The 26,023-nt window shown below is 40.2% G+C and overlaps 1 protein-coding gene across 1 annotated transcript in view; it reads left to right on the top strand.

The window, feature by feature from the left end:
• The window catches only part of LOC126281065 (serine/threonine-protein phosphatase 6 regulatory ankyrin repeat subunit C-like), a 333,306-nt gene that overhangs the window by 287,225 nt on the left and 20,058 nt on the right, over positions 1–26,023 (top strand). The window contains exons 13-15 of the mRNA XM_049979813.1: positions 4,385–4,492; positions 13,768–14,187; positions 23,099–23,404. Coding sequence (XP_049835770.1) covers positions 4,385–4,492; positions 13,768–14,187; positions 23,099–23,404 — 834 coding nt within the window. The remainder of the gene's footprint in view (positions 1–4,384; positions 4,493–13,767; positions 14,188–23,098; positions 23,405–26,023) is intronic.

The raw sequence follows: 26,023 nt of genomic DNA, 5'->3' as shown, positions 1-26,023 counted from the left end.
CAGAACACAGGTCATTTGCCCAAGAATGTATAATATGAAGGGAAAGGGGAGGATGGATTTAGTGTGCTGAAACACAATGATTGTTAATGTATATCACAATTTTGTGCTTGCACACTTTCTATGAAACACAATTAAATAAAAGTAGAAAGAATATATGTTTATAGAAATTGCCATCTACAGAATACAATAACCTCATCATTTGGAGGACTATAAAAGGTGATAACCACTGCTACATAAAGAGTTTACTGTGTCACATCAGTGATATTTAATTTAGGATTGTGTATTTACAATTTTAATTGGCATCAAGTGTAAGGGAAATCAGCATCATGAAAAGACTGGTCATATTTGCTGAGTTCTGTCTATATTAATAAATAACCAATACTGAATGAAACTATCACAAAACATAAACCACTACAACTTCCAAATATTCATTTGTAATGCTCAGAAATTTGATGACAAAGTTAATTAAAAACCAGAAGATAACAAATAATACAGTTCTTTATGATGATGGGGAAGCAACAGGAAACTATACATTATCATTAAGTAACATCAACCAACATCCCTGCAAGTAGTGCTATGTTATAATATGAAACTGTCTGATGATATGTCATGAAGACACTGAATGAAACATGTTAGGTTAGACTGAACTTACTACAGTTCAGTTTTCTGATACTGTTTTCTTGATCTCACACCCTGCTTATCTGATTTACTTAGCGGCGTGAAACAACAGTAATCTTAGCTCACTGTTGCCCACACCAAAAATTGAGTTTACGGTACAGTTTCTATCTGTGTCATTCTAGTAAAGTCAGCCAGTGCCCTTAAATAGTTGTAGGAAATCCTTTACTAGGTCTTGATCACACACAGTTTCTGATAAATTAATGGTCCCAAATATTCTGTGTCATTTGGACTCTAGTGCTTCACATTGGATGATTAAACAGGGTGTGGTTTTATCTCCCACACCACATAGTCTGGACTTGGGGGCTTCTTGCTCTATACCCACTGTATGCAGGTGTTTCCTGGAGTTCCTGTAGTCAGTCATTAGTCCTGAGTTTAATCTGCTTCCTATTCAACTTCATGATTGCAGAAATTTTATTAAAATGTGGTTCTGGTATACTAGCCTGCCTTGTTTTTGTTTTGGGATTTTAGTCCAATATTCTATGTGCTGTCTCCTGGTCCAGCTACAAAATTTTACTTTTAACATAAACTTAGTGAAGGCTAAGACAGTTCTTAGTCCAACAAATGGAGTCATTGCTCCTGCAGGGGCTGGCCAGCCTATCAATTTGTTCATTACCACTAATTCCTGAGTGACAAGAAACGCACAGCCAATTTACCCAGTTGCTTTCCCCTAGCGTCACAAGGGATTCATGGCATTCTGCAACAACTCTGCCTGAAATAATATGGCCAGTTTCCTTAGAGAGATAGTGCTCTTTATTCTAGGCTGCAGTCCAACACCCTAGCCCAGTCTAACAGTCTTTGTCTCCAGAATGGTAGTGTTGTTCATTCTTCTGCTGCTCCTTACTTCAGATTGTTACACTGAAAGGTTTATTGAAGCAGCTGAAAGCTGTTGAATAGTCAGCTGTCATTTTCCCAACCATTCCTAAGTGTACCACATTCATTATATTAGTGCAGGATGCTGGATATTGTAAAGGTTTCCCATTTTTAGACTGTATGCCCTTGATGTTGCCTCCCCTACAGCCCAAATATGTAATGGGGGTATGTCTAGCATGGTCTTCATTCAGTCTGTATGCTCCTAATTCCACTTATTATGACTGCAGAATCGCAGGTTCTTTGTCGACTTTCAAGGACAGCGTAGTCGATGGAGACTACAGAAGAATGGCCTCCTACAAGGAAATGTTTTGGCTCAAATTCTGTTTAATATATACACGAACAACCAACCTATAGTGCCAAACACCAGGAGCTTCTTATATGCTGACAACCTTGGTCTAGCCACCCAGAGCACAGATTTTTAATCAGTGGAGAACAACCTCACAAATGCCCTTGAAGATCTATCCAGATCCTACAGCACAGCCCAGCTTAAACCAAACCCTTCAAAGACCCAAGTGTGTGCTTTTCATTTGACAAACAAGGAAGCCACTCGCAATTTGAAAATAGTATGGTTGAGGGTCAAACTGGAACACTATAAGACTCCAAAATACCTAGGAGTGACACTTAACAGAGCTTCAAAGCACATTGTGCCACCGTTCTCATAACACTTGCAAATTTGCAAAGTATTTCTATGACTAAATCAAGTGCATATCTTTGGTAAAAACAACCTCTAGTTCATAATGTTTTCATGAATTCATTCACCAGCAGTTTGCACAGCAGTGGGAAGAAAACCCCTCCTACAGTCAAGCTCTGGTGGTGTTGATGACCATTTTCTCATTCATCATGGTGTATTCTGCATTTTATCAGCTCAGCATTCTCTTAATCCACCTAAATTTAGTGTCATGCTCTTCTGCAGCTCTAACCATGAATTTGAAAGTTGTATTGCCAAAAGGGCACCTCAGCATTCAGGAAGCTGCAGACAGGAATTTTCTGAAAGTGTAGAACTTTTCTCATCTCACAAGAGGTTGGTGAAGTGCTATTTCAAATGATTTGTCTGTTTGATATGCTTTTTGGTTTTCATGCAGGGGAACCTCAGTTAACCCTCTTTCTCAGATGTACATATTAACAAGTTTTTCTAACGTTTTTAAAGGAAAGGAGGGCAGGCTGATTAATCTCATATCCTTAGTTTTGGTATGATCACTTCTCCCTGGCTTCAGAATATAAGCAGCCTTCTTAGTCTTCCAAGTATTAGTCCACCCCATTAGCTGAACGGTCAGTATGTTGGAATGCCATGCACAGGGACCCAGGTTTGATTCCCAGCTGGGGTGGAAGATTTTCTCCCCTCAGGCATTGGGTGTTGTGCTGTCCTCATCATCATTTCATCCTCTTTGTTGCTGTGCAAGTCGCCCATTGTGGTGTCGCACTTAATAAGATTTGCACTTGGTGGCTGAACTTCCTGCTTGGGACCTCCAAGCCACTGACCATATGATCATTTCCATTTTCTTTCCAAGCATTAGAAATAACTTATGCTGCTATACTGTCTCTAAACAGTCTATGTAGGAATCTGATTAAAACCTCTCCTGATTGGTGCAATAGAACCAGAAAAATTCCATCTGAACCTGGTGACTTGAATAGCTGAAATATTTACACTGCTCACTGGATTTTCTTGAAGTTGTTACATTCTCTGACAGATTCACAGTTCTCCTGATGGTTATTTGTAAACCAGTATTTCACAGGTACTGAATCTTGGTCTGTGTCGTATGTCAGTGTGCATTGAGGGAAGTAAATCTGGAGGAATGCATGCAGCATCTCATGTAGTGACATTGTATACCCACCACCCTACTTACTTAGTATGCCCGTAGGATTTGTTGAGAGTTTGGGTTTGGCAAGGGTCTCCCAATATTTTACCCATTGTCCTTTCTTCTTGCAAAGTTGAATACTCTTTTTATCTGCTTCCTTTGCTTTTTCAGATTATTGTTCCACCTAGATAGATGCCTGATGGTGCACTTTGTGGTAATGGGTAATTTTCTAAGTATGAAATCTTGATGGCATACGTCATGTCATCTTCCATTTCCTCTAAATCTACGAGATTTCTATCGCAGTTTTGATTTCAGATGAACATGAGTTTACATGTTTCCTATGTGAGTTCCACTCAGTTGTTTAAGGGTTCTTAAAGGCCAAGGTATGCTTAACACCCATTTCAACCCCAAACTTAATAGACTTGTTATGTGATGAGGATGACCCCATCGGCACCTGACACTGTTTGACACAACTACCCATAAAGATGGCTCCAAAAGATATGTGGGTTACTTCTTCCCTTCTTCTGTTCCTGGAGGCAGTTTTCCTGCCCTTATTCGAGATCTCTAAATATCTTTCCAATAGATATTCAAGTAGCTGTTCACTTCTGCAGTTGGTTTTGCTGTTTGCCCACATCAGGCTGTGAGCATTGGCATCACAACCAATCAGCAGTTGTTTATCAGCTGCAAAAGCATTCTACCAGACACTTCCTAGGAAGAAGAAGCATATGCTAACAAGGGAGATAAGTTGAGGCCAATACAAATTCCCTTGTGCTCCCTTCCTCATGCAGTTTCATGCTGATGGTCACTAAGTCCTAGGAACAGAAGTTGGCGTATATGAAATACCATTATTGAGATAAATGTATCACTTTTTATAAAGCATAAGTCATGGATTATCCATTATAGAATATGTTACAGAGATTTTGATATAAGAAATTATTTTTTTAAGAACAGTGTACGAAGTTGATACAAGTTACATAAAGTTGATATACTTAATCAAAATGTTTCCTTGTGGTTCAAATACCTGTGTCATTGTTTCACAGGTTATGAAACTCCTCATCAGTTTGGGAGCCAATGTAAATGCTTTAGATGTCTATGGTAAAACTCCCATTGCCATGCCAGCCATGCATTCACTTAAGGACTGTAGGTTGGTAAGTGGCTGACTTATCTATTATACTTTATCTCTTTTCTACATGTATAGTCCATAATTATTTCAATATTTTTACCATGTTAATTTTTGTTTTATTTTATTCATCCCCATCCCTCTCATCCAGTTCATTTAGACACAGCCTTTACCTGTAAATGTGCTCTATCTGCTGTCATTCACTGAGAGTGAACTTGCATTACATTCGGGAAAGTAGTTGCAAGTGGGCATGTATTTTGATTCTTGTGATACAGTGTTAATTTGCAGTGCTGTTTTCATGAATATACAATATCTAGCCATTCACTCGTTACGTCCTTTCTAGGAGTATTAATTTTTATCCAGCCTGAAAATTGCCAAATGTTGTTCACTGCTAGGCAGCACTGTCTTAAGTGATGAATTCTGTAGACTTGTCTCTAGCTGTTGCAAATTGCCACAAGGTGCAGAGTAGACACTGAATCAGGGACAGGCACAATGAAAAGACTACTAAACATTTAAACATTGAGCCAAAAGGTCTTCCTTGTTCACACACACACACACACACACACACACACACACACACACACACACACACACACACTCACACATGGCCACTGTCTCTGGCTGCTGTGGTTTGACTGTGGACTGGAACTGCATCTGGCAATCCAGGGTGGACAACAGTGGGGGACAGAAAGAGGTATGGAGCATGGAGAAGGAGGGCTGGCAGGGAAGAGGTGGGGGAAAAGGTTGTGCTGCCTGTGAGAGTGAGAGCATGTAGGGAGATCGTGGGGACAGGATGGGCCGATGGGGCTACTAGGTGCAGAGTAAGGACACTCTGCTTGGGGGAGGGGATGGGAGAGGAGCAAGGAAGGGACAGGAGAGAGGAAATAAGTAAAGAAGGTGAGAAGACTAGGAGGTACACTGGCAGAATGAAGGTATATATGGTGCTGGAGTGGGAACAAGGAAGAGGATAGGTAGATGGACGGCTGATACTAGCAAAGGTTGAGGACAGAGGTTTGTGGCAATGAAAGATATGCTGAAAGAAGAGTTCCCACTTGCACAGTTCAGAAAAGGTAGTGATGCTAGGAAAAATCCAGGTGTTGCAGGCTGTGGAGCTGTTACTGAAGTCAAGCACATATTGGGCAACATGTTCAGTGACTGGGTGGTCCAGTTGTCACATGGTCACAGTCTGGCAGTTGCCATTCATGTGGACAAACATCTTGTTAGGTGTCATAACCACATAAAATGGAGCACAGTGGTTGCAGCTTAGTTTGTGTATCATATGGCTTCTTTCACAGGTAGCCTGGCCTTTGATAGATTGGAGATGAATGAGACAGGGATGGAGTAGGTGATGATTGGAGGATGTGTGGGACAGCTCTTGAAGTAGAGGTGGAAAAGGTTATTGCATAGATTTGGTGGGTGGCGGAATTCCACTGTGGGAGTGGTAGTGAGGATAGTGGTTACGATATTTCTCATTTCAAGGAATGACAAGAGGTAGCTGGAAACCAAACGGACAATATAATTCAGTTGCTCCAATCCTGGGTGGCTCTGAGTCACAGGAGAAGAGCTCCTTTGTGGCTGAACAGTTTGTATGCAGGAGGCAGTAGGGGCTTGGAACAACAGAGTGTGGGAGATTTGTTTCTAAAAAAATGTCTTGGGAATAATTTTGGTTTGTGAAAACCTCAGTGGGATTCTTTGCATATTTGGAGAGGGACAACTTGTCACTACAGATGCACAGACAACTGGTTCCTATGCTTTTTAGAAGAGACCATTCAAAGATAAGGGAAATTAGAGCTCAGTACCTTTTCCCTGAAATGTTTACAAGACGATATTTGTCTTGGCATCAGTCGTCTAGTGGAAGTATGATTCCAAATATGTCGGATGTCAACAACTACCGCCCAATCTCTCTTCTGACAGCTCTATCAAAAATTTTTGAGAAAGTAATGTATTCAAGAGTAGCCTCCCATATTTGTAAAAATAAAGTACTATCAAAATGTCAGTTTGGTTTTCAGAAAGGCTTTTCAACATAAAATGCTATATATGCTTTCACAGAAAGGCTTTTCAACAGAAAATGCTATATATGCTTTCACTGATCAAATATTAAATGCTCTGAATAACCGGACATCACCCATTGGTATTTTTTGTGATCTCTCAAAGGCCTTTGATTGTGTAAATCATGGAATTCTTTTAGATAAGCTAAATCATTATGGTTTGAGTGGGGCAGTGCACAAATGGTTTAATTCATACTTAACTGGAAGAATGCAGAAAGTTGAAATAAGTGGTTCGTGTAATGTTAAAACAGCTGATTCCTCAAACTGGGGTGCTATCAAGCACGGGGTCCCACAGGGTTCGGTCTTAGGTCCTTTACTGTTCTTGATATACATTAATGACTTACCATTCCACATTGATGAAGATGCAAAGTTAGTTCTTTTTGCTGATGATACAAGTATAGTAATAACATCCAAAAACCAAGAACTAAGTGATGTAATTGTAAATGATGTTTTTCACAAAATTATTAAGTGGTTCTCAGCAAACGGACTCTCTTTAAATTTTGATAAAACACAGTATATACAGTTCCGTACAGTAAATGGCAAAACTCCAGTAATAAATATAGAATTTGAACAGAAGTCTGTAGCTAAGGTAGAATTTTCAAAATTTTTAGGTGTGTCCATTGATGAGAGGTTAAACTGGAAGCAACACATTGATGGTCTGCTGAAACGTCTGAGTTCAGCTACGTATGCTATTAGGGTTATTGCAAATTTTGGTGATAAGAATCTCAGTAAATTAGCTTACTATGCCTACTTTCATTCACTGCTTTCGTATGGCATCATATTCTGGGGTAATTCATCGTTGAGTAGAAAAGTATTCATTGCACAAAAACGTGTAATCAGAATAATTGCTGGAGCCCACCCACGGTCATCCTGCAGACATCTATTTAAGGATCTAGGGATCCTCACAGTAACCTCACAGTATATATATTCCCTTATGAAAGTTGTTGATAATAATCCAACCCAATTCAAAAGTAATAGCAGTGTGCATACCTATAACACCAGGAGAAAGGATGATCTTCACTATGCAGGGTTAAATCTGACTTTGGCACAGAAAGGGGTAAATTATGCTGCCACAAAAGTCTTTGGGCACCTACCAAACAGCATCAAAAGCCTGACAGATAGCCAACTAACATTTAAAAATAAATTAAAAGAATTTCTAGATGACAACTCCTTCTACTCATTGGCTGAATTTTTAGATATTTAAAAAAAAAAAAAAAAAAAAAAAAAAAAACCCTTAATCATTAGTGTCATGCAATATTTTGTGTAATGTAATTTCTTGTACAGACATCTTTTATTAACCTGACACGTTCCACATCATTACGAAGTGTCGTATTCATGATCTATGGAACAAGTATTAATCTAATCTAATCTAATCTAAGTTTCGTTGGCTGCAGAAATGACCTGGTTCAATGCATTTGCCTAATTTTTGGTGCTTCAAAATACCATTTCTTCGAATGCGGTTTCTTCTTAAAGTTTATATAAAAAAAGTAGTAACATAATTCATTTTTCCTGTTCACTAGCAAATATTTATAACGGTGATGTGCACCTTGTTCCACCTTCAACACACACCAGGAGTTCACTGCTGACTAACTACAGTCAAAGACAAATCCAGTGTCAAAGACATTTTACACAACACACAAGCTTCCACTTGTAATCAGTCTCTTTGATATTCTTCATCACATCTACTAATAGTATTCAGTATGCTGTCACTCTCAAAAATATAAGTAAATTAGTATAAAATAAGGCAAATTACAATTAAAAAAATATTTACAAAAATATAAGAAAACATTTACAATTTGTTATGGACAAATCCGGTAGAAAATAACACATCTCCCAGATCCATTACAGTGGCTAGCAGAGTATATATGTAAATATAGACTTCTTGGTTTCTAATGGTTGTCAGATGTTGAAGTGGAGATATTGTTGGTGGTGTTGGTAGTTTTGATGTGCATGATGTTATAATGTAACTACCATGGAGGTCAGCATCGAGGAAGGTGGTTTGTTGGTTAGAGGGAGACCAGGTGAAGAAACTGGAAAAGAAGACATTGCAGTTCTGAAAGAATGTAAATAGGATTATCTCACCCTCAGTACAGATCACAAAGATGCTATCAATGAATCTGAACCAGGCAAGTGGTTTATGATTCTGGATGGTTAGAAAGGATTCCTCTAGATGACCCATGAACAGGTTTAGACAGGATGGTGCCATGCATGTAGCCATTGCTGTACCATGGATCTGTTTGTAGATAATGCCTTCAAAGGAGAGGTAATTGAGGACAAGGTTATAGTTGGTTAGGTGACCAGGAAAGAGCTTGTAGGTTTGTAGTCAGTTGGGCACTGAGAAAGGTAGTGTTTAATAGCAGCAATGCCATGTGCAAAGTGTACAGGTAAGGTGGCATCAACAGTGATGAGCAGGGTATGGTATGGTAAAGGAACAGGAACTGTGGAGAATCGGCAGAGGTAGGTAGGAAGGTAGACTACGGGTAATAAGTTGAAGGTGTTATTTCATGAGAGCAGAATTTCTCTCAGTGAGAGTACAGTAACCAATCCCAATGGGGTGTCCTGGGTGGTTGGGCTTATGGGCTTTATGAAGTATATAGGAGGTAGGAATGTGGTAGTGGTATGGTTGAGCAGAGAAGGAGACAGAGGGGGGAGGGATTGGAATGGGCCCAAGGATTTGAGGTGGGTCTGGAGATCCTTCTGGATTTCTGGAATATGGTCACAGTGGCAGGGCATGTAGATGGATGTATCTGACAGCTGACCGTGTCCCTCTGCCAAATAATTCCTGCAGTTCATAATAACAGTGATAGAAACCTTGTTGGCAAGTCATAAGGTCAGGATTAGTTTTTAGGTAAGCAATTGTGCCTCTTTCTGCAAATGTAAGGTTGCTTTCCATGTTGAAGGATTTCGGGAATGACAATGAGGCAAACCTCATGGTTAGGAATTTCTAGAAAGTTAACAGCAGGTATTCTGTGGGTAGTTGGGGTGAATCACAGTAAGATGGAGAAATGAACTGAGTCAGGCAGGGTTCAGTATTGGTTTTGGATTGAGTCTGATGCATAGGGTTTGTGGTGAAAAAGTGTTTCCACTGTATGTACTGGGAGAAGGAGAGGAGGGGTTTAGCAAGTGTAGCGTGGTTAAATTTAGGAATGGGCAAAAGGTAAGGTCTTTGGAAAGGTCTGATACTTCCGTTGGACTGAAGCTTTAGGAAGACAGGTTCATGTTTTGGGTCTGTTTGGCTCCTGTTATGGTTTGATTGACTTTGAACAGATAGAGGTCATTGTGGAAGCAGCATTTGCAGATGGAGATACATAATGTGATGGTCAGGCCATCTGCGGGGGTTCCATGAGGTGGAGGTTAAAGAGAGTTTCTGAGGTTGAGGTAAATGTATTAAGTCTGTAAGACATGGTTTGACAGCTGTGAGAGGATGTGGGGAGAGGCTTGGAGGCTCTTGTATAGGTGGTAAATAGCAGTTGTCCAAGATGGCAGTAGGAGATGAACAGGTTGTAAAGATTTTTGATGTGACATTGTGCATGCTGCTAAGTTTCAAACTGGAAGTTGAAACTGGGGTGCTCAAATGTTGGATTTCAGAGCAAAAGAATTTTGCAGATGGAGAGGAGCTATGGGGAAGGGGTTTAGGCCAAATTTATATGGTTTTGCAGGGCAGAATTGGCAAGAGTTATGGTTTGATTGACTTTGAACAGATAGAGGTCATTGTGGAAGCAGTATTTGCAGATGGAGATACATAATGTGATGGTCAGGCCATCTGCGGGGGATTCCATGAGGTAGGCACCAATGCAGCAGGAACAGTGTTTGGGACTGAGTTCTGACTAAGGATCAACACCTTCAGCCTGTTACCTATTTAAGACCCTATATGAAAGACACCAACAGTTTCCTCCACTAGCTATCCACAGTTACTGTTCCTTATCACCTGCTATCCTTCATGTCATTGTTGATGCCACTCACCACACTACCATCCCCAATGGGCTTGTTGCTATTGAACAGTAACATTTCCAAAGCTCAACTGAGTGCAAACCGACAACTTCCTTCCTTGTCATCATGTCCAATTATATCCTCACTCATAATTCATTCTTCTTTGAAAGCATCACCTACAAACAAACCCATGGTACAGCAACTGGCACCTTTGTGACACATTATATGCCAATCTGTTCATGGACCATCTAGAGGAATCCTTCCTAACCACCCAGAATCCCAAACCCCTCACTTGATTCAGATTCATTGATGATGTCTTCGTGATCTGAACTGAGGGTGAACACCATCTTTCCCATTTACTTCACCTGGTCCTCCTCTGCACGATAAGCCACCTTCCTCAATGTTGACCTCAATATTGATGATGGATACATAAGTACCACCATCCACGTCAAATGTATCTACCACTAACAATAGCTCCACTTTAATAGCTGCCATCCAATTCGTATGAAGAAGTCCCTTTCATACAGCCTAGGCACCAGTGGTTGTCACATCAATGGTCCCTCTCCAAATATGTTCAATGGTCCCACTGTGGTTTTCACGCATCAAAATTATCCTTAAAACATTGTTCAGAAACAAATATCCTGTGCTTTGTCTCTCCAGTCCCTACCACCTCCTACATACCTACTGTCCTGCCACAAAACAGCACTTCTCACATGACTCAGTTCCACCCAGGACTGAAGCAACTGAATCACATCCTCTGCCAGCATTTTGACTACCTATTGTCAAGCCCTGAAATGAGAAATATGCAAACCACTATCCTTCCCATCCCTCCTACAGTGGTATTCTGCCAACCACTGAAACTGCACAATATCCTTGTCCATCCCTACTCCAAGACCTGTCCCATACACCCCCTGACTGCCATCTGCTCCAGTCATGTCACTGTCATATTCTATCCCATCAAAGGCTGGGTTACCCATGAATGCAACCACGTGATCTACAAACTAAGCAAAAGCTGCTGCGCTGCTTTCTATGTGGGCATGACACCTAACAATCTGTCTCTCCTCAAGAATGGCCATTGGCAGACTGTGGCCCACAGACAGCTGGACCACCCAGTTTCTGAACGTGATGCGCAAGAGGGTGTCTTCACTTCAGTGACTGATTCACAGTGTGCAACACCTGGGCCCTTCCTGCCAATACCACCCTTTCCAAATTGGCTGGTGGGAACTCTCCCTTCAGCATATCCTTCATTCTTGTAACCTCCCCCCCCCCTTCCCCCACAACCTTTGCAAGTCCCAGTCCTCCACCTATCTATCCCTTGCCCTGCTCCAGCCCCTGAAATATACTTGCATTCATTCTGCAACTGCACCTACTAGTCTGTTCCCCTTCTCTACCTTTCTCCTCTCACCTCTCCCCTTCCCCAACCCCCAGCACAACCTCACAACTCTGCACCTAACAGCCCTATCCTATCCTACCCTCCCCTCCTCTCTGCCCCCCCCCCCCCCCCAAGCCTCCTGCTTACCTCCACAACCTATCCCAGATTGGTGCTCACATCAGATATAGTTCTAGTCCACAGTCGGCCACAACAGCCAGATACTATGGCTGTCTGTGTAAGAGTTGTGCTTGTGTGAATGTGTGTGTTCTTACTATTTCTGAAAAAGGCCTTTTGGTTGAAAGCTTATAAATGTTTAGTATAACTGCCGTCTTGAAAATAGGCACCTCAAGGTCATCTCATGACTTTAGAGCATCGCCAGTTAGTGATAATTTCAGATGTTAGTAAAAATTCTAAAAAAAAAGATACATCTTTATTTTTAGTCTAGAATATGATAGAGTACTTTCCAAAAGAAAATTCTTACCAGCTGCTATGAAGGACAATAAAAGCTAATTTTACAAGAAATTTTGAAGAAAGTAATCCTTGACTTCAACATGTTGAAAATACAGAACCACTAACATAAAAAAATTTATGAACATGCTAAAAGTTTATAGAGATGCTTAATACATGTTTCGTCATGAAACCATAAAAGTATTCCAAGATAAAAAATAAAATACTGTATAGGTGTGAAACTTTTCTGCCTACGTAACAAAAAATGGTGTTGCTGATGAATTTATGTCATCTTGGACCTTTAGAAACTTCTACTGAGAAAATTGTTAAGAAAACTATAAAACTATTTTTCCTAACATCATTATTGTATTGTGTGACTCATGAACGCATTTTATTTATGAGAGATTCCATGTGCGACAGCATGGAAGTACTTGTCTGCCACTGCCAGTATTTCTGTTTTGAAGGCTCATGTCAATACAACTGATAATATTCCCTACATCCTGAAAATATTTTATTTGCACCGCTTACTGACATTTTGTCACTTCACCGTCACCTAAATTGTCAATATATGCTGTATAAAAGAAACTGTAGGTACCTGCAGGCCATTATTTCCATTGAAGTCCACCAAAATACATTTGTCCATATGGTTTTGTGTAATCCAGGTTTTATCAAAGTTTATTACAATAAGTGCTTCGTACACAAAACTTTATTCTCCCTGTTACAATGTCTCTGCAGTCCATTAAAAATTTTCATTCATCATTACACTACCTAAACCTAAAATCAAATGAGTAGGGAAGATAAGCAACAGAGATCTTTGAGCAAGAATAGTTAATTTTTTCATGGTGATCTCCCTGTATTTTTCTAGCCAGCAGATACTCTCTTCCGTCATAGTATTGAAGTACAGTTGTCTGCACTAATTTCTTGTCAAAATCATCAAATTCCATAGATTTCAATTTTCATTTATATGGTGATCTGAAATATGTGCTCACATCTACAGATTCTACTGATGTTACTGCACTGTTAATGTTCTTTTTTCCCTTTACACATAGAAAATGGATTATCACCACATGTTGGCCCTTGTCACTGCATTTAGCTCACTGCCAATCACATGTCAATGCACTATTTCATAGAAGACAGAAACTACACGAAAACACACAATATCACAAAGAAACACTGAAAATTCAGCTGGTGGTGTTCTGTTAACAGTGAATATGTGACAACAAAGCTATGGGGTGGGCAATTCACTATGGATTGCAGGCAGCAGGTGTGATGACCTAGAGGGGTCTAATTTTGTGATGGCCACTGTGACCCTTTCCTTGTGCTTGTCTGTGATTCAGTGACTTCTCTATGCGGTGATTAGCAGTCTAGCTTTTCATAATATTGTTGTTGTTCCATCCTGGACTGACCATTGGTTGAAACTCCCACATCTATCAGATGTATTGTGTATAACTGTTGTTTTATTGTAGTCTCTTATGTATGAAATTATTTTGGTATTTTTCTTTACAGGTGAAACAGCTACTGATTAATGCTGGAGCTGACTTAACAGTAAAAGATAAACATGGCAAGACAGCCTTACATACATCATTTGAGAATGATAATATTGAAATCACAAAGTTTCTCATGAAGAAGCATCAACAAGAGATTGGTTGCGATAATGATGGTAATAATATCCTACATTGTGCAGTCAGAGCTCAAAGAGATGCACTTGACAAAGTGAAGTATATACTGAATAAAAAACTTACTACACTTGAAGAAAAGAATGAAAATGGAGAGACAGCTTTAATGTGCGCTGCACAGTTGCCTCCATGGCACACAGAAAAGCAGACTCTTGTTCAAATACTATTGACATCAGGTGCTAGCCCCAATGCTAAAGACTTGCAAGGGAAGACTCCTCTCCATATTGCAGCTGCTGCAGGTGATACAAAGGTATGGCTGATTCTCAGAGAGGCATTTGAAAATATGTTAGTGTTAGGAATAAGTTAGTTTAAAATCCTACAAATAAGTAAAGCTACCTGTTGCCTGTTAGAAAATCCCACATATTTTACAAGTGATAGTAAATTTATATTTTTACTTTGATGGTACAGATATGAAGGAGCAACTAAAAAGGTGATGCAGCTACGTAATGCATTGTGTGATGATAAACAGATTGCAATTGTTCATTACAGACATAAATCCAGTATCTGTTGGATCTAAGTGTTGATTTCTGAGAAGATTGTTCCCCAACTACCATTTCTAAATTTATAGTACCTCTAGAAACCACATAAATTTCTGTTTCAGTTTTCACATCATCTATCTCAACAATGCCTGTAAAATATTGTTCATTACAGACATAAATCCAGTATCTGTTGGATCTAAGTGTTGATTTCTGAGAAGATTGTTCCCCAACTACCATTTCTAAATTTATAGTACCTCTATAAATCACATAAATTTCTGTTTCAGTTTTCACATCATCTATCTCAACAATGCCTGTAAAATATTGTTCATTACAGACATAAATCCAGTATCTGTTGGATCTAAGTGTTGATTTCTGAGAAGATTGTTCCCCAACTACCATTTCTAAATTTATAGTATCTCTAGAAGCCACATAAATTTCTGTTTCAGTTTTCACATCATCTATCTCAACAATGCCTGTAAAATATGCTTGTGGAGAGATGAAGTTTTTCCCAACTCCTGCCAAGACTACATCTGTTTATAGCAATTTTGAAGCATTTATAACCTCATAAACAACCTGTTTGATTAACTGTGTTGGCTGCCACCATCATCCAACACCTTCATATCTTTGGACATTTTTAAATTTACAGTTTTTAATACTCTTCTTAACAATGCTTATGTGCATTTTCACCTTTTGGTTGTTCTTTACTTTCATGCGTTCATAAGAAATATGGCCAAAGTCACTGCAACTGAAGCATCTTGTTCCCTTGCTCTTGTGGTTGCAATCACTTAACCTGTGACCACTGGCACCACAATTGAAACACTTTTTGTTTGGGTCCCAAGCTGCACTTTTAGTATTTATGTTGCTTGGATCCTTGCCATCTTTCTTGTTGTTGTTGTTGTGGTCTTCAGTCCTGAGACTGGTTTGATGCAGCTCTCCATGCTACTCTATCCTGTGCAAGCTTCTTCATCTTCCAGTATTACTGCAACATACATCCTTCTGAACCTGCTTGGTGTATTCATCTCTTGATCTCCCTCTACGATTTTTACCCTCTACGCTGCCCTCCAATACTAAATTGGTGATCCCTTGATGCCTCAGAACATGTCCTACCAACCGATCCCTTCTTCTAGTCAAGTTGTGCCACAAACTTCTCTTCTCCCCAATCCTATTCAACACTTCTTCATTAGTTATGTGACCTACCCTTCTAATCTTCAGCATTCTTCTGTAGCACCACATTTCAAAAGCTTCTATTCTCTTCTTGTCTAAACTATTTATCATCCATGTTTCACTTCCATACATGACTACACTCTATACAAATACTTTCAGAAACGACTTCCTGACACGTAAATCGATACTCGATATTAACAAATTTCTCTTCTTCAGAAATGCTTTCCTTCCCATTGCCAGTCTACATTTTATATCCTCTCTACTTCAACCATCATCAGTTATTTTGCTCCCCAAGTAGCAAAACTCCTTTACTACTTTAAGTGTATCATTTCCTAATCTAATTCCCTCAGCATCACCCGACTTAATTCGACTACATTCCATTATCCTCATTTTGCTTTTGTTGATGTTAATCTTATATCCTCCTTTCAAGACACTATACGTTCAACTGCTCTTCCAAGTCCTATGCTGTCTCTGACAGAATTACAATGTCATCAGCGAACCTCAAAGTTTTTATTTCTTCTCCATGGATTTTAATACCTACTCCGAATTTTTCTTTTGTTTCCTTCACTGCTTGCTCAATATACAGATTGAATAACATTGGGGAGAGACTACAACCCTGTTTCACTCCCTTCCCAACCACTGCTTCCCTTTCATGCCCCTCGACTCTTATAACTGCCATTTGATTTCTGTACAAATTGTAAATGGCCTTTCACTCCCTGTATTTTACCCCTGCCATCTTCAGAATTTGAAAGAGAGTATTCCAGTCAACATTGTCAAAAGCTTTCTCTAAGTCTACAAATGTTGGAAACGTAGGTTTGCCTTTTCTTAATCTAGCTTCTAAGATAAATCGTAGGGTCAGTATTTCCTCATGCGTTCCGACTAGTTTTTCCATTCATCTGTAAAGAATTTGCGTTAGTATTTTGCAGGCGTGACTTATTAAACTGATCGTTCAGTAATTTTCACCCCTGTCAACGCTGTTTTCTCTGGTATTGGAATTATTATATTCTTCTTGAAGTCTGAGGGTATTTCGCCTGTCTCATACATCTTGCTTACCAGATGGTAGAGTTTTGTCAGGACTGGCTCTCCCAAGGCCGTCAGTAGTTCTAATGGAATGTTGTCTACTCCAGGGGGCCTTGTTTCGACTCAGGTGTATCAGTGCTCTGTGTCAAACTCTTCACACGGTATCGTATCTCCCATTTCGTCTTCATCTACATCCTCTTCCATTTCCATAATATTGTCCTCAAGTACATCGCCCTAGTATAGACCCTCCATATACTCCTTCCATCTTTCTGCTTTCCCTTCTTTGCTTAGAACTGGGTTTCCATCTGAGATCTTGATATTCATACAAGTGGTTCTCTTTTCTCCAAAGGTCTCTTTAATTTTCCTGTAGGCAGTATCTATCTTACCCCTAGTGAGATAAGCCACTACATCCTTACATTTATCTTCTAGCCATCCCTGCTTAGCCATTTTGCACTTCCTGTCGATCTCATTTTTGAGACGTTTGTATTCCTTTTTGCCTGCTTCATTTACTGCATTTTTATATTTTCTCCTTTCATCAATTAAATTCAATATTTCTTCAGTTACCCAAGGATTTCTACCAGCCCTCGTCTTTTTACCTACTTGATCCTCTGCTGCCTTCACTACTTCATCCCTCAAAGCTACCCATTCTTCTTCTACTGTATTTCTTTCCCCCATTCATGCCATTTGTTCCCTTATTCTCTCCCTGAAACTATGTACAACTTCTGGGTTAGTCAGTTTATCCAGGTCCCATCTCCTTAAATTCCCACCGTTTTGCAGTTTCTTCAGTTTTAATCTACAGTTCATAACCAATAGATTGTGGTCAGAGTCCACATCTGCCCCTGGAAATGTCTTACAGTTTGAAACATGGTTCCTAAATCTCTGTCTTACCATTATATATTCTATCTGCAATCTGTCAGTATCTCCAGGCTTCTTCCATGTATACAAACTTCTTTTATGATTCTTGAACCAAGTGTTAGCTATGATTAAGTTGTGCTCTGTGCAAAATTCTACGAGGTGGCTTCTTCTTTCATTTCTTAGCCCCAATCCATATTCACCTACTACATTTCCTTCTCTCCCTTTTCCTACTACCGAATTCCAGTCACCCATGAAAATTAAATTTTCATCTCCCTTCACTATCTGAATAAATTCTTTTATTTCATCATACATTTCATCAATTTCTTCGTCATCTGCAGAGATAGTTGGCATATAAACTTGTACTACTGTAGTAGGCATGGGTTTTGTGGCTATTTTGGCCACAATAAAGTGTCCACTATGCTGTTTGTAGTAGCTTACCTGCAGTCCTATTTTTTTTATTCATTATTAAACCTCCTCCTGCACTATCCCTATTTAATTTTGTATTTATAACCCTTTATTCACCAGACCAAAAGTCTTGTTCCTCCTGCCACCGAACTTCACTAATTCCTACTATATCTAACTTTAACCTATCCATTTCCCTTCTTAAATGTTCTAACCTACTTGCTTGATTAAGGGATCTGACATTCCATGCTCTGATCCGTAGAACGCCAGTTTTCTTTCTCCTGATAACAATGTCCTCCTGAGTAGTTCCCGCCCGGAGATCCAAATGGCTATTTTACCTCTGAAATATTTTACCCAAGAGGACGACATCATCATTAACCATACAGTAAAGCTGCATGCCCTCGGGAAAAATTACGGCTGTGGTTTCCCCTTGCTTTCAACCGTTTGGAGTACCAGCACAGCGAGGCTGTTTTGGTTAGTGTTACAAGGCTAGATCAGTCAATCATCCAGACTGTTGCCCCTGCAGCTACTGAAAAGGCTGCTGCACCTCTTCAGGAACCACGTGTTTGTCTGGCCTCTCAACAGATACCCCTCCGTTGTGGTTGCACCTACGGTATGGCTATCTGTATCGCTGAGCACGCAAGCCTCCCCACCAACGGGAAGTTCCATGGTTCATGGGGGTTGGCATCTTTCTTATGGAGTTTACATTATCATGGCTTAACTTTTGTCACCAGCATTTCTTTCCAGCACTGACTTCGCAGCTCTTTCATAATGCCTTTTTATCCCTTAAACACTTTCATATTTCCAGTGCCATCAAGTAGTAGTTTTATGCCTGTGTCATATCCTAGCTCATCAGTCACATATTGAAATAGTGCATCATTATCAGTACCAGTACAGCTGGCAATTTCCTTCACAATGAGAAAATATTCTCGAAGAGACTCTTCCCATTTCTTCTTTCATCAAGACAACAGTTAGTGGATCTCCATAGCACTTGTTTTTATGTTAAATTCTTCCTGCAAAGCTTTCTTCAGTGCAGTTCATGATGTAAGAATCTTATTATCCAGAATAAAAAGCTTAGGCAAACCTCAAAGCAATTTTTTTTCCTTTTTTGTGAAAACAAGAATTTGCAATGTAATGAATGACAGAGAAAATTTACATTGATCTTGTGAATGTGGTGAGAATCAGGTTTCACTTTTTCTAAATCAGAAACTTTTGTCATCATCTTTTCAAGTACACTCAGTCTTCTATCACTACCCATTTGCATCCTCTTTTTATCATCAGTATCATTACCATCATCTTTACATTGTATATCATATTTAATTTTCACCGCAAGTCCATGAATGTTGGGTAAATAATAACAAATGCCAGTAGCAATTTCATTTTTTGTCCCACTGCCTATACACAATATACAATATGTGATCAAACATATCCAGACACCTGGCTGAAAATGACTTTCAAGTTTGTAATGCTCTCCATCGGTAATGCTGGAATTCAATATGGTGTTGGCCCACCTTTAGCCTTGATGATAGCTTCCACTCTCACAGGTTATACATTCAACCAGGTGCTGGAAGGTTTCTTGGGGAATGACAGCCCATTCTTTATGGAGTGTTGCACTGAGGAGAGGTATCGATGTTAGTCGGTGAGGCCTGGCATGAATGATTCACATCAGGACTCTGTGCAGGGCAGTCCATTACAGGGATTTTATTGTGGTGTAACCACTCCACCACAGGCCATGCATTGTGAACATGTTCTCGATTGTGTTGACAGATGCAATCGCCAATCCTGAGTTGCTCTTCAACAATGGGAAGCAAGAAGGTGCTTAAAACATCAATGTAGGCCTGTGCTGTGATAGTGCCATGCAAAACAACAAGGGGTGCAAGCCCCCTCTATGAAAAACATGACCACACTATAACACCACCACCTCCAAATTTTGCCATTCGCACTACACACACTGGCAGATGACATTCACCCAGGGATTCGCCATACCCACAGATCACCACGTTGTGTACTCTGATTCATCACTCCACACAATGTTTTTCCAGTGTTCAGTCGTCCAATGTTTACCCTCCTTACACCAAGTGAGGTGTCGTTTGGCATCTACTGGTATGATGTGTGGCTTATGAGCAGCCTCTCAACCATGAAATCCAAGTTTACTCATCTCCTGCTTAACTGTCATAGTACTTGCAGTGGATCCTGGTGCAATTTGGAATTCCTGTGTGATAGTCTGGATAGATGTCTACCTATTACACTTTACAACTCTCTCCAACTGTCAGTGGTCTCTGTGAGTCAACAGAGGAGTTCAGCCTGTACACATTTGTGCTGTATGTGTCACTTCACATTTCTATATCACTATCACACCAGAAACTGTGGACCTAGGGATCTTTAGAAAATCTTGCATACAGACTTATGACACAAGTGACACCCAATCACCTGACCACGTTCAAAGTCCATGAGTTCTGCGGAGCGCCCCATTCTGCTCTCTCATGATGTCTAATGACTACTGAGGTCTCTGATATGAAGTACCTGGTAGTAGGTGGCAGCACAATGCACCTAATGTGAGAAACATATGTTTCTGGAGGTGTCTGGATACTTTTGAGCACATGATGTATTTCAGATTGCTTCTAACTCTGCTTCTGAAAAAGATACTTCAATGAATCTCTTCTTAGCTTCAGGTTGATGACATGCTGATATTGATTGAAAAATAAAGCCAGAAAATTCTCTCAAGCATTTGTGATTTCTTATATCATCTAGAACTGTTCTGAAAACTGACTTATGTAGGGATTTAATGGTATTAACCAGCGCAGAAGTTAAATTTCCATTCACTTTTGCAATTTCACCTAATGTTACCATTTCTATATTTATGTATTTTTTGTCTGCTTTTTCTGATTTTATCACATTTAAAATTTTTCCTTTTATTGCTCTACTACTGCTGATCATTTTTAAATTTGAATCCTTGTCTTAGATCCAAAATCAACACAATTACATGTAACTACATTATTGCAGGCTAAATGGCACTCAGAGAAGTTCATCAAAAATGTCATAGGTAGGTGGCAAAACTGCATCATCACTTGCTCAGTTGACCCCTTAAAGCCCCAGAATTTGTGGGAAAAAGTAATCTGATTTTCATGGAGAACCACTTATTTATCTCCTACTTACAAACTTTAATACCAAACTGTCAAAAACAAGCAACAGAACTTAACAAACAAACGCATGTTTTAACAAATGCATGTTTTTTCAGTGAACATTATTTCTCTATGAATACACAAAACTAATGTCCAATATTCAGCTCCTCCAGCATGTTATCAGTCTCATTGGCAGGGAAACCCTTAAATACCTTAGTTTGAAGTAAATTGGTCAAGAACTTTTCAAGGTTTCTACTAACGATATTTGCCATTTATATATTATATATGTATTTATACATCACATACTTAAGAAATGTAGCCTATGATTGTCTGAACATTTATTAGGTAACTGTATAAAATTTGAAGTATATTGGTCACGAACTTTTTGAGATTTTCGGGAATGGCTTAATATATTAGTATAGAAGTACAGATTAAAATCCCCCACCATGTATTTCTGTCTGTATATAATTGCCAACCCCAGTAACTAATGCAAGGATTTTGAAATGGTTATCGTTAATAGACAGACTGATGGTTTGTGTATAAATGTTCAAATATGTGTGAATTTCTAAGGGACCAAACTGCTAAGGTCATGGTCCTTAGACTTACACACTACTTAAACTAACTTACGCTAAATACAGCACGCAATCCCATGCCTGAGGGAGGACTAGAACCTCCGGCAGGAGGAGCCGCGCAATTAGTGAGATGGCACCTCCAACCGCATGGCTACTCTGCGTAGTGTTTGTGTATGCGCTAGCCAAACATATTATTGATCAAAGTCCTCCTTGATGTTTCTCTGTCTGTTTGTAAAGACTAATTTCAGGTACTAATCGAGTCCCGATATGACTTTTAGTAATAGGCGGAGCATTTCTTCTGGAAGGTTTCTGTATACTACTACATATTTTGGACACTTTGCCTGGATGTAGATATTTGGTGCTACCAAAGTGAGGCCATGGCAGGCTGCTGGTATGATCATAATTAGTATCTTTGTGACATTTTGTTATATTGCTCTTTAATTGGGATCACTTTTTTCCTTCTTTCCCCATTCAGGTGATTGGTGGAATATGATGTGTATAATGGAATATAAAAATAATATTGCTTTTTTATACGGAAATTACCTGTGTACTAAATGTTACTGATGTGCAGGTGTGTCCTAAAAACAAGTTAAGACCTCTCACTTGATAAATCTTCCTAAAAAAAATTAATTTTTTAAGATGTAGTTTGTGTATGCTTGGAACTTAGAAAACTTCCTGGATAGAGGTTGCTGCCCTATGAAATTCACAAAGTGTAGAAAAGATAAACAGCAGTTGGAAATGAGAGGAACTGTGTTTGGAGGAGTCACCAGACCCTGACATTATCACTCTCCATCTCTGTAACCTTCACTGTCCCTCTGCACTTTTGTCTTGGCATTGTTTTCAGCAGCACCATACCTTGCCCCCTGCCTTGTTATTTGCCATACTTCTGCATGCAACTACATGTTTTATACTGACATGATGTTTCTGTTCTCTTTTTGTTCCTCCCTCTTCCCACTTCATGCCACCTCTATTTCCCCATCAGCCATTCAGCACATGCAAAATTACTACCTGCACAGTCCAGGCTGCAGGATTTTGAGACAATTTGGGTGTCTGTGTTTTTGTGTGTGTGTGTGTGTGTGTGTGTGTGTGTGTTTGTGTGTCATAACTGTGAAAAAGGACTTTGATATCCATGTGTTGCTAAGCACCTTTCCTATTTCTGCTCATAGAAATGTTATATTAGTTCCTGGGTTTTCCATTGATGTAACCTTTTTTCCTTACAAGTCGATTGAAAATGGTCATATGCTAGATCTATGATACCTTTTATTAAGTAATATAGCATGATTTGCATAATACTTACACTTTATAATATTTACACTTTATTTTTTTAATGTCATTCGTTTTTTTCCTACATAAATATGAAGTAGAATTACAATGCATTTGGGACTCGCTTGTAAGATATTTGTAACAAAAGAAGAATTATTAATTGAGATTTGCTATTCACTTGAACAGAACAACATGATCTCTTCACATTAATTCTAACAGTGACAAGGCTAATTTTTTCATAACAATCACCACATTATAAACATTTCAGAGGAATTTTGTTTCAGACTGTGGAAGCTCTGATAGCTGCTGGAGCAGATGTAACAGAGAGGGATTTAAATGGTCGGATGCCTCTGCACTGGGCAGCTCAGTCCTACAGTGCTGAGGCAGTGGAATTACTGCTAAATGAGAGAAATGAGCTGCATGAAATGGGGATCAATCAACAGGACAATGCTGGGCAGACCCCACTGATGCTTGCTGTCAAAGAAAAACAGTCCGTAAAGTTATTGCTAAAAGAAGGTGCCAATGTTAATATGCAGGATTGTGCTGGAAGAACAGCACTCCAAGCAGCAATTGAGTGCAAAAATTTTGAAGTAAGTAATTATGTCACATTTTTTCTATATGTGCTTACTTGCTTTAAACCACTGTGCAACACAACACATTGTTTTCTCTTTATGGACACACTCCAAGCAGCAACTGAGTGAAAAATTTTGATGAAACTTCCTGGCAGATTAAAACTGTGTACCCAACCGAGACTCGAACTCGGGACCTTTGCCTTTCGCGGGCAAGTGCTCTACCATCTGAGCTACCGAAGCACGACTCACGCCCGGTACTCACAGCTTTACTTCTGCCAGTATCCGTCTCCTACCTTCCAAACTTTACAGAAGCTCTCCTGCGAACCTTGCAGAACTAGCACTCCTGAAAGAAAGGATACTGCGGAGACATGGCACAGCCACAACCTGGGGGATGTGTCCAGAATGAGATTTTCACTCTGCAGCAGAGTGTGCACTGATATGAAACTTCCTGGCAGATTAAAACTGTGTGCCCGACGGAGACTCGAACTCGGGACCTTTGCCTTTCACGGGCAAGTGCTCTACCATCTGAGCTACCGAAACACGACTCACGCCCGGTACTCACAGCTTTACTTCTGCCAGTATCCGTCTCCTACCTTCCAAACTTTACAGAAGCTCTCCTGCGAACCTTGCAGAACTAGCACTCCTGAAAGAAAGGATATTGCGGAGACATGGCATTGCCACAGCCAGGGGGATGTTTCCAGAATGAGATTTTCACTCTGCAGTGGAGTGAGCGCTGATATGAAACTTCCTGGCAGATTGAAACTGTGTGCCCGACCGAGACTCGAACTCGGGACCTTTGCCTTTCGCGGGCAAGTGCTCTACCGTCTAAGCTACCGAAGCACGACTCATGCCCGGTACTCACAGCTTTACTTCTGCCAGTATCCGCCACCTACCTTCCAAACTTTACAGAAGCTCTCCTGCGAACCTTGCAGAACTAGCACTCCTGAAAGAAAGGATACTGCGGAGACATGGCACAGCCACAACCTGGGGGATGTGTCCAGAATGAGATTTTCACTCTGCAGCAGAGTGTGCGCTGATATGAAACTTCCTGGCAGATTAAAACTGTGTGCCCGACCGAGACTCGAACTCGGGACCTTTGCCTTTCACGGGCAAGTGCTCTACCATCTGAGCTACCGAAGCACGACTCACGCCCGGTACTCACAGCTTTACTTCTGCCAGTATCCGTCTCCTACCTTCCAAACTTTACAGAAGCTCTCCTGCGAACCTTGCAGAACTAGCACTCCTGAAAGAAAGGATATTGCGGAGACATGGCATTGCCACAGCCTGGGGGATGTTTCCAGAATGAGATTTTCACTCTGCAGTGGAGTGAGCGCTGATATGAAACTTCCTGGCAGATTAAAACTGTGTGCCCGACCGAGACTCGAACTCGGGACCTTTGCCTTTCGCGGGCAAGTGTTCTACCATCTAAGCTACCGAAGCACGACTCATGCCCGGTACTCACAGCTTTACTTCTGCTAGTATCCGCCACCTACCTTCCAAACTTTACAGAAGCTCTCCTGCGAACCTTGCAGAACTAGCACTCCTGAAAGAAAGGATATTGCGGAGACATGGCATAGCCACAGCCTGGGGGATGTTTCCAGAATGAGATTTTCACTCTGCAGCGGAGTGTGCGCTGATATGTAACTTCCTGGCAGATTAAAACTGTGTGCCCGACCGAGACTCGAACTCGGGACCTTTGCCTTTCGCGGGCAAGTGCTCTACCATCCGAGCTACCGAAGCACGACTCACGCCCAGTACTCACTGCTTTACTTCTGCCATTATCCGTCTCCTACCTTCCAAACTTTACAGAAGCTCTCCTGCAAACCTTACAGAACTAGCACTCCTGAAAGAAAGGATATTGCGGAGACATGTGCCCGACCGAGACTCGAACTCGGGACCAGCGCACAGTTTTAATCTGCCAGGAAGTTTCATATCAGCGCACATTCCGCTGCAGAGTGAAAATCTCATTCTGGAAACATCCCCCAGGCTGTGGCTATGCCATGTCTCCGCAATATCCTTTCTTTCAGGAGTGCTAGTTCTGCAAGGTTCGCAGGAGAGCTTCTGTAAAGTTTGGAAGGTAGGAGACGGATACTGGCAGAAGTAAAGCTGTGAGTACCGGGCGTGAGTCGTGCTTCGGTAGCTCAGATGGTAGAGCACTTGCCCGTGAAAGGCAAAGGTCCCGAGTTCGAGTCTCGGTCGGGCACACAGTTTTAATGTGCCAGGAAGTTTCATATTAGTGCACACTCCGCTGCAGAGTGAAAATCTCATTCTAAAAATTTTGATGTTAGTAATTATGTCACATTTTTTTCTATATATGCTTACTCGCTTTAAACCACTGTACAACACAACACATTGTTTTCTCATTATGGATACATGGAGTCATTTAAACTTGCATCCTAGTTTATACAAATTTTTTGTGATGCTCATTGTTACATGGATGTCAATTTGTTCAGTATTTGAGTAAATATTAGCGAGCATATTTGTAGACAGAATATTTCATTGTGAATAATACAAATAAGGATTTATGAAAGTGGGATATATTTTGCTGAGGGCATAATATTTTACAAGAACTGTTCATCTAAATCTCAGTGACTTACATAGAATCTGGAAGTTACACACTGAATTTATTTGTCTGAA

The sequence above is a fragment of the Schistocerca gregaria genome, chromosome 1 (assembly GCF_023897955.1).
Source record: "Schistocerca gregaria isolate iqSchGreg1 chromosome 1, iqSchGreg1.2, whole genome shotgun sequence".
Taxonomy (NCBI): domain Eukaryota; kingdom Metazoa; phylum Arthropoda; class Insecta; order Orthoptera; family Acrididae; genus Schistocerca; species Schistocerca gregaria.
Note: the sequence above shows the minus strand (reverse complement) of the source record. Positions and strands in the feature narration are given on the sequence as shown.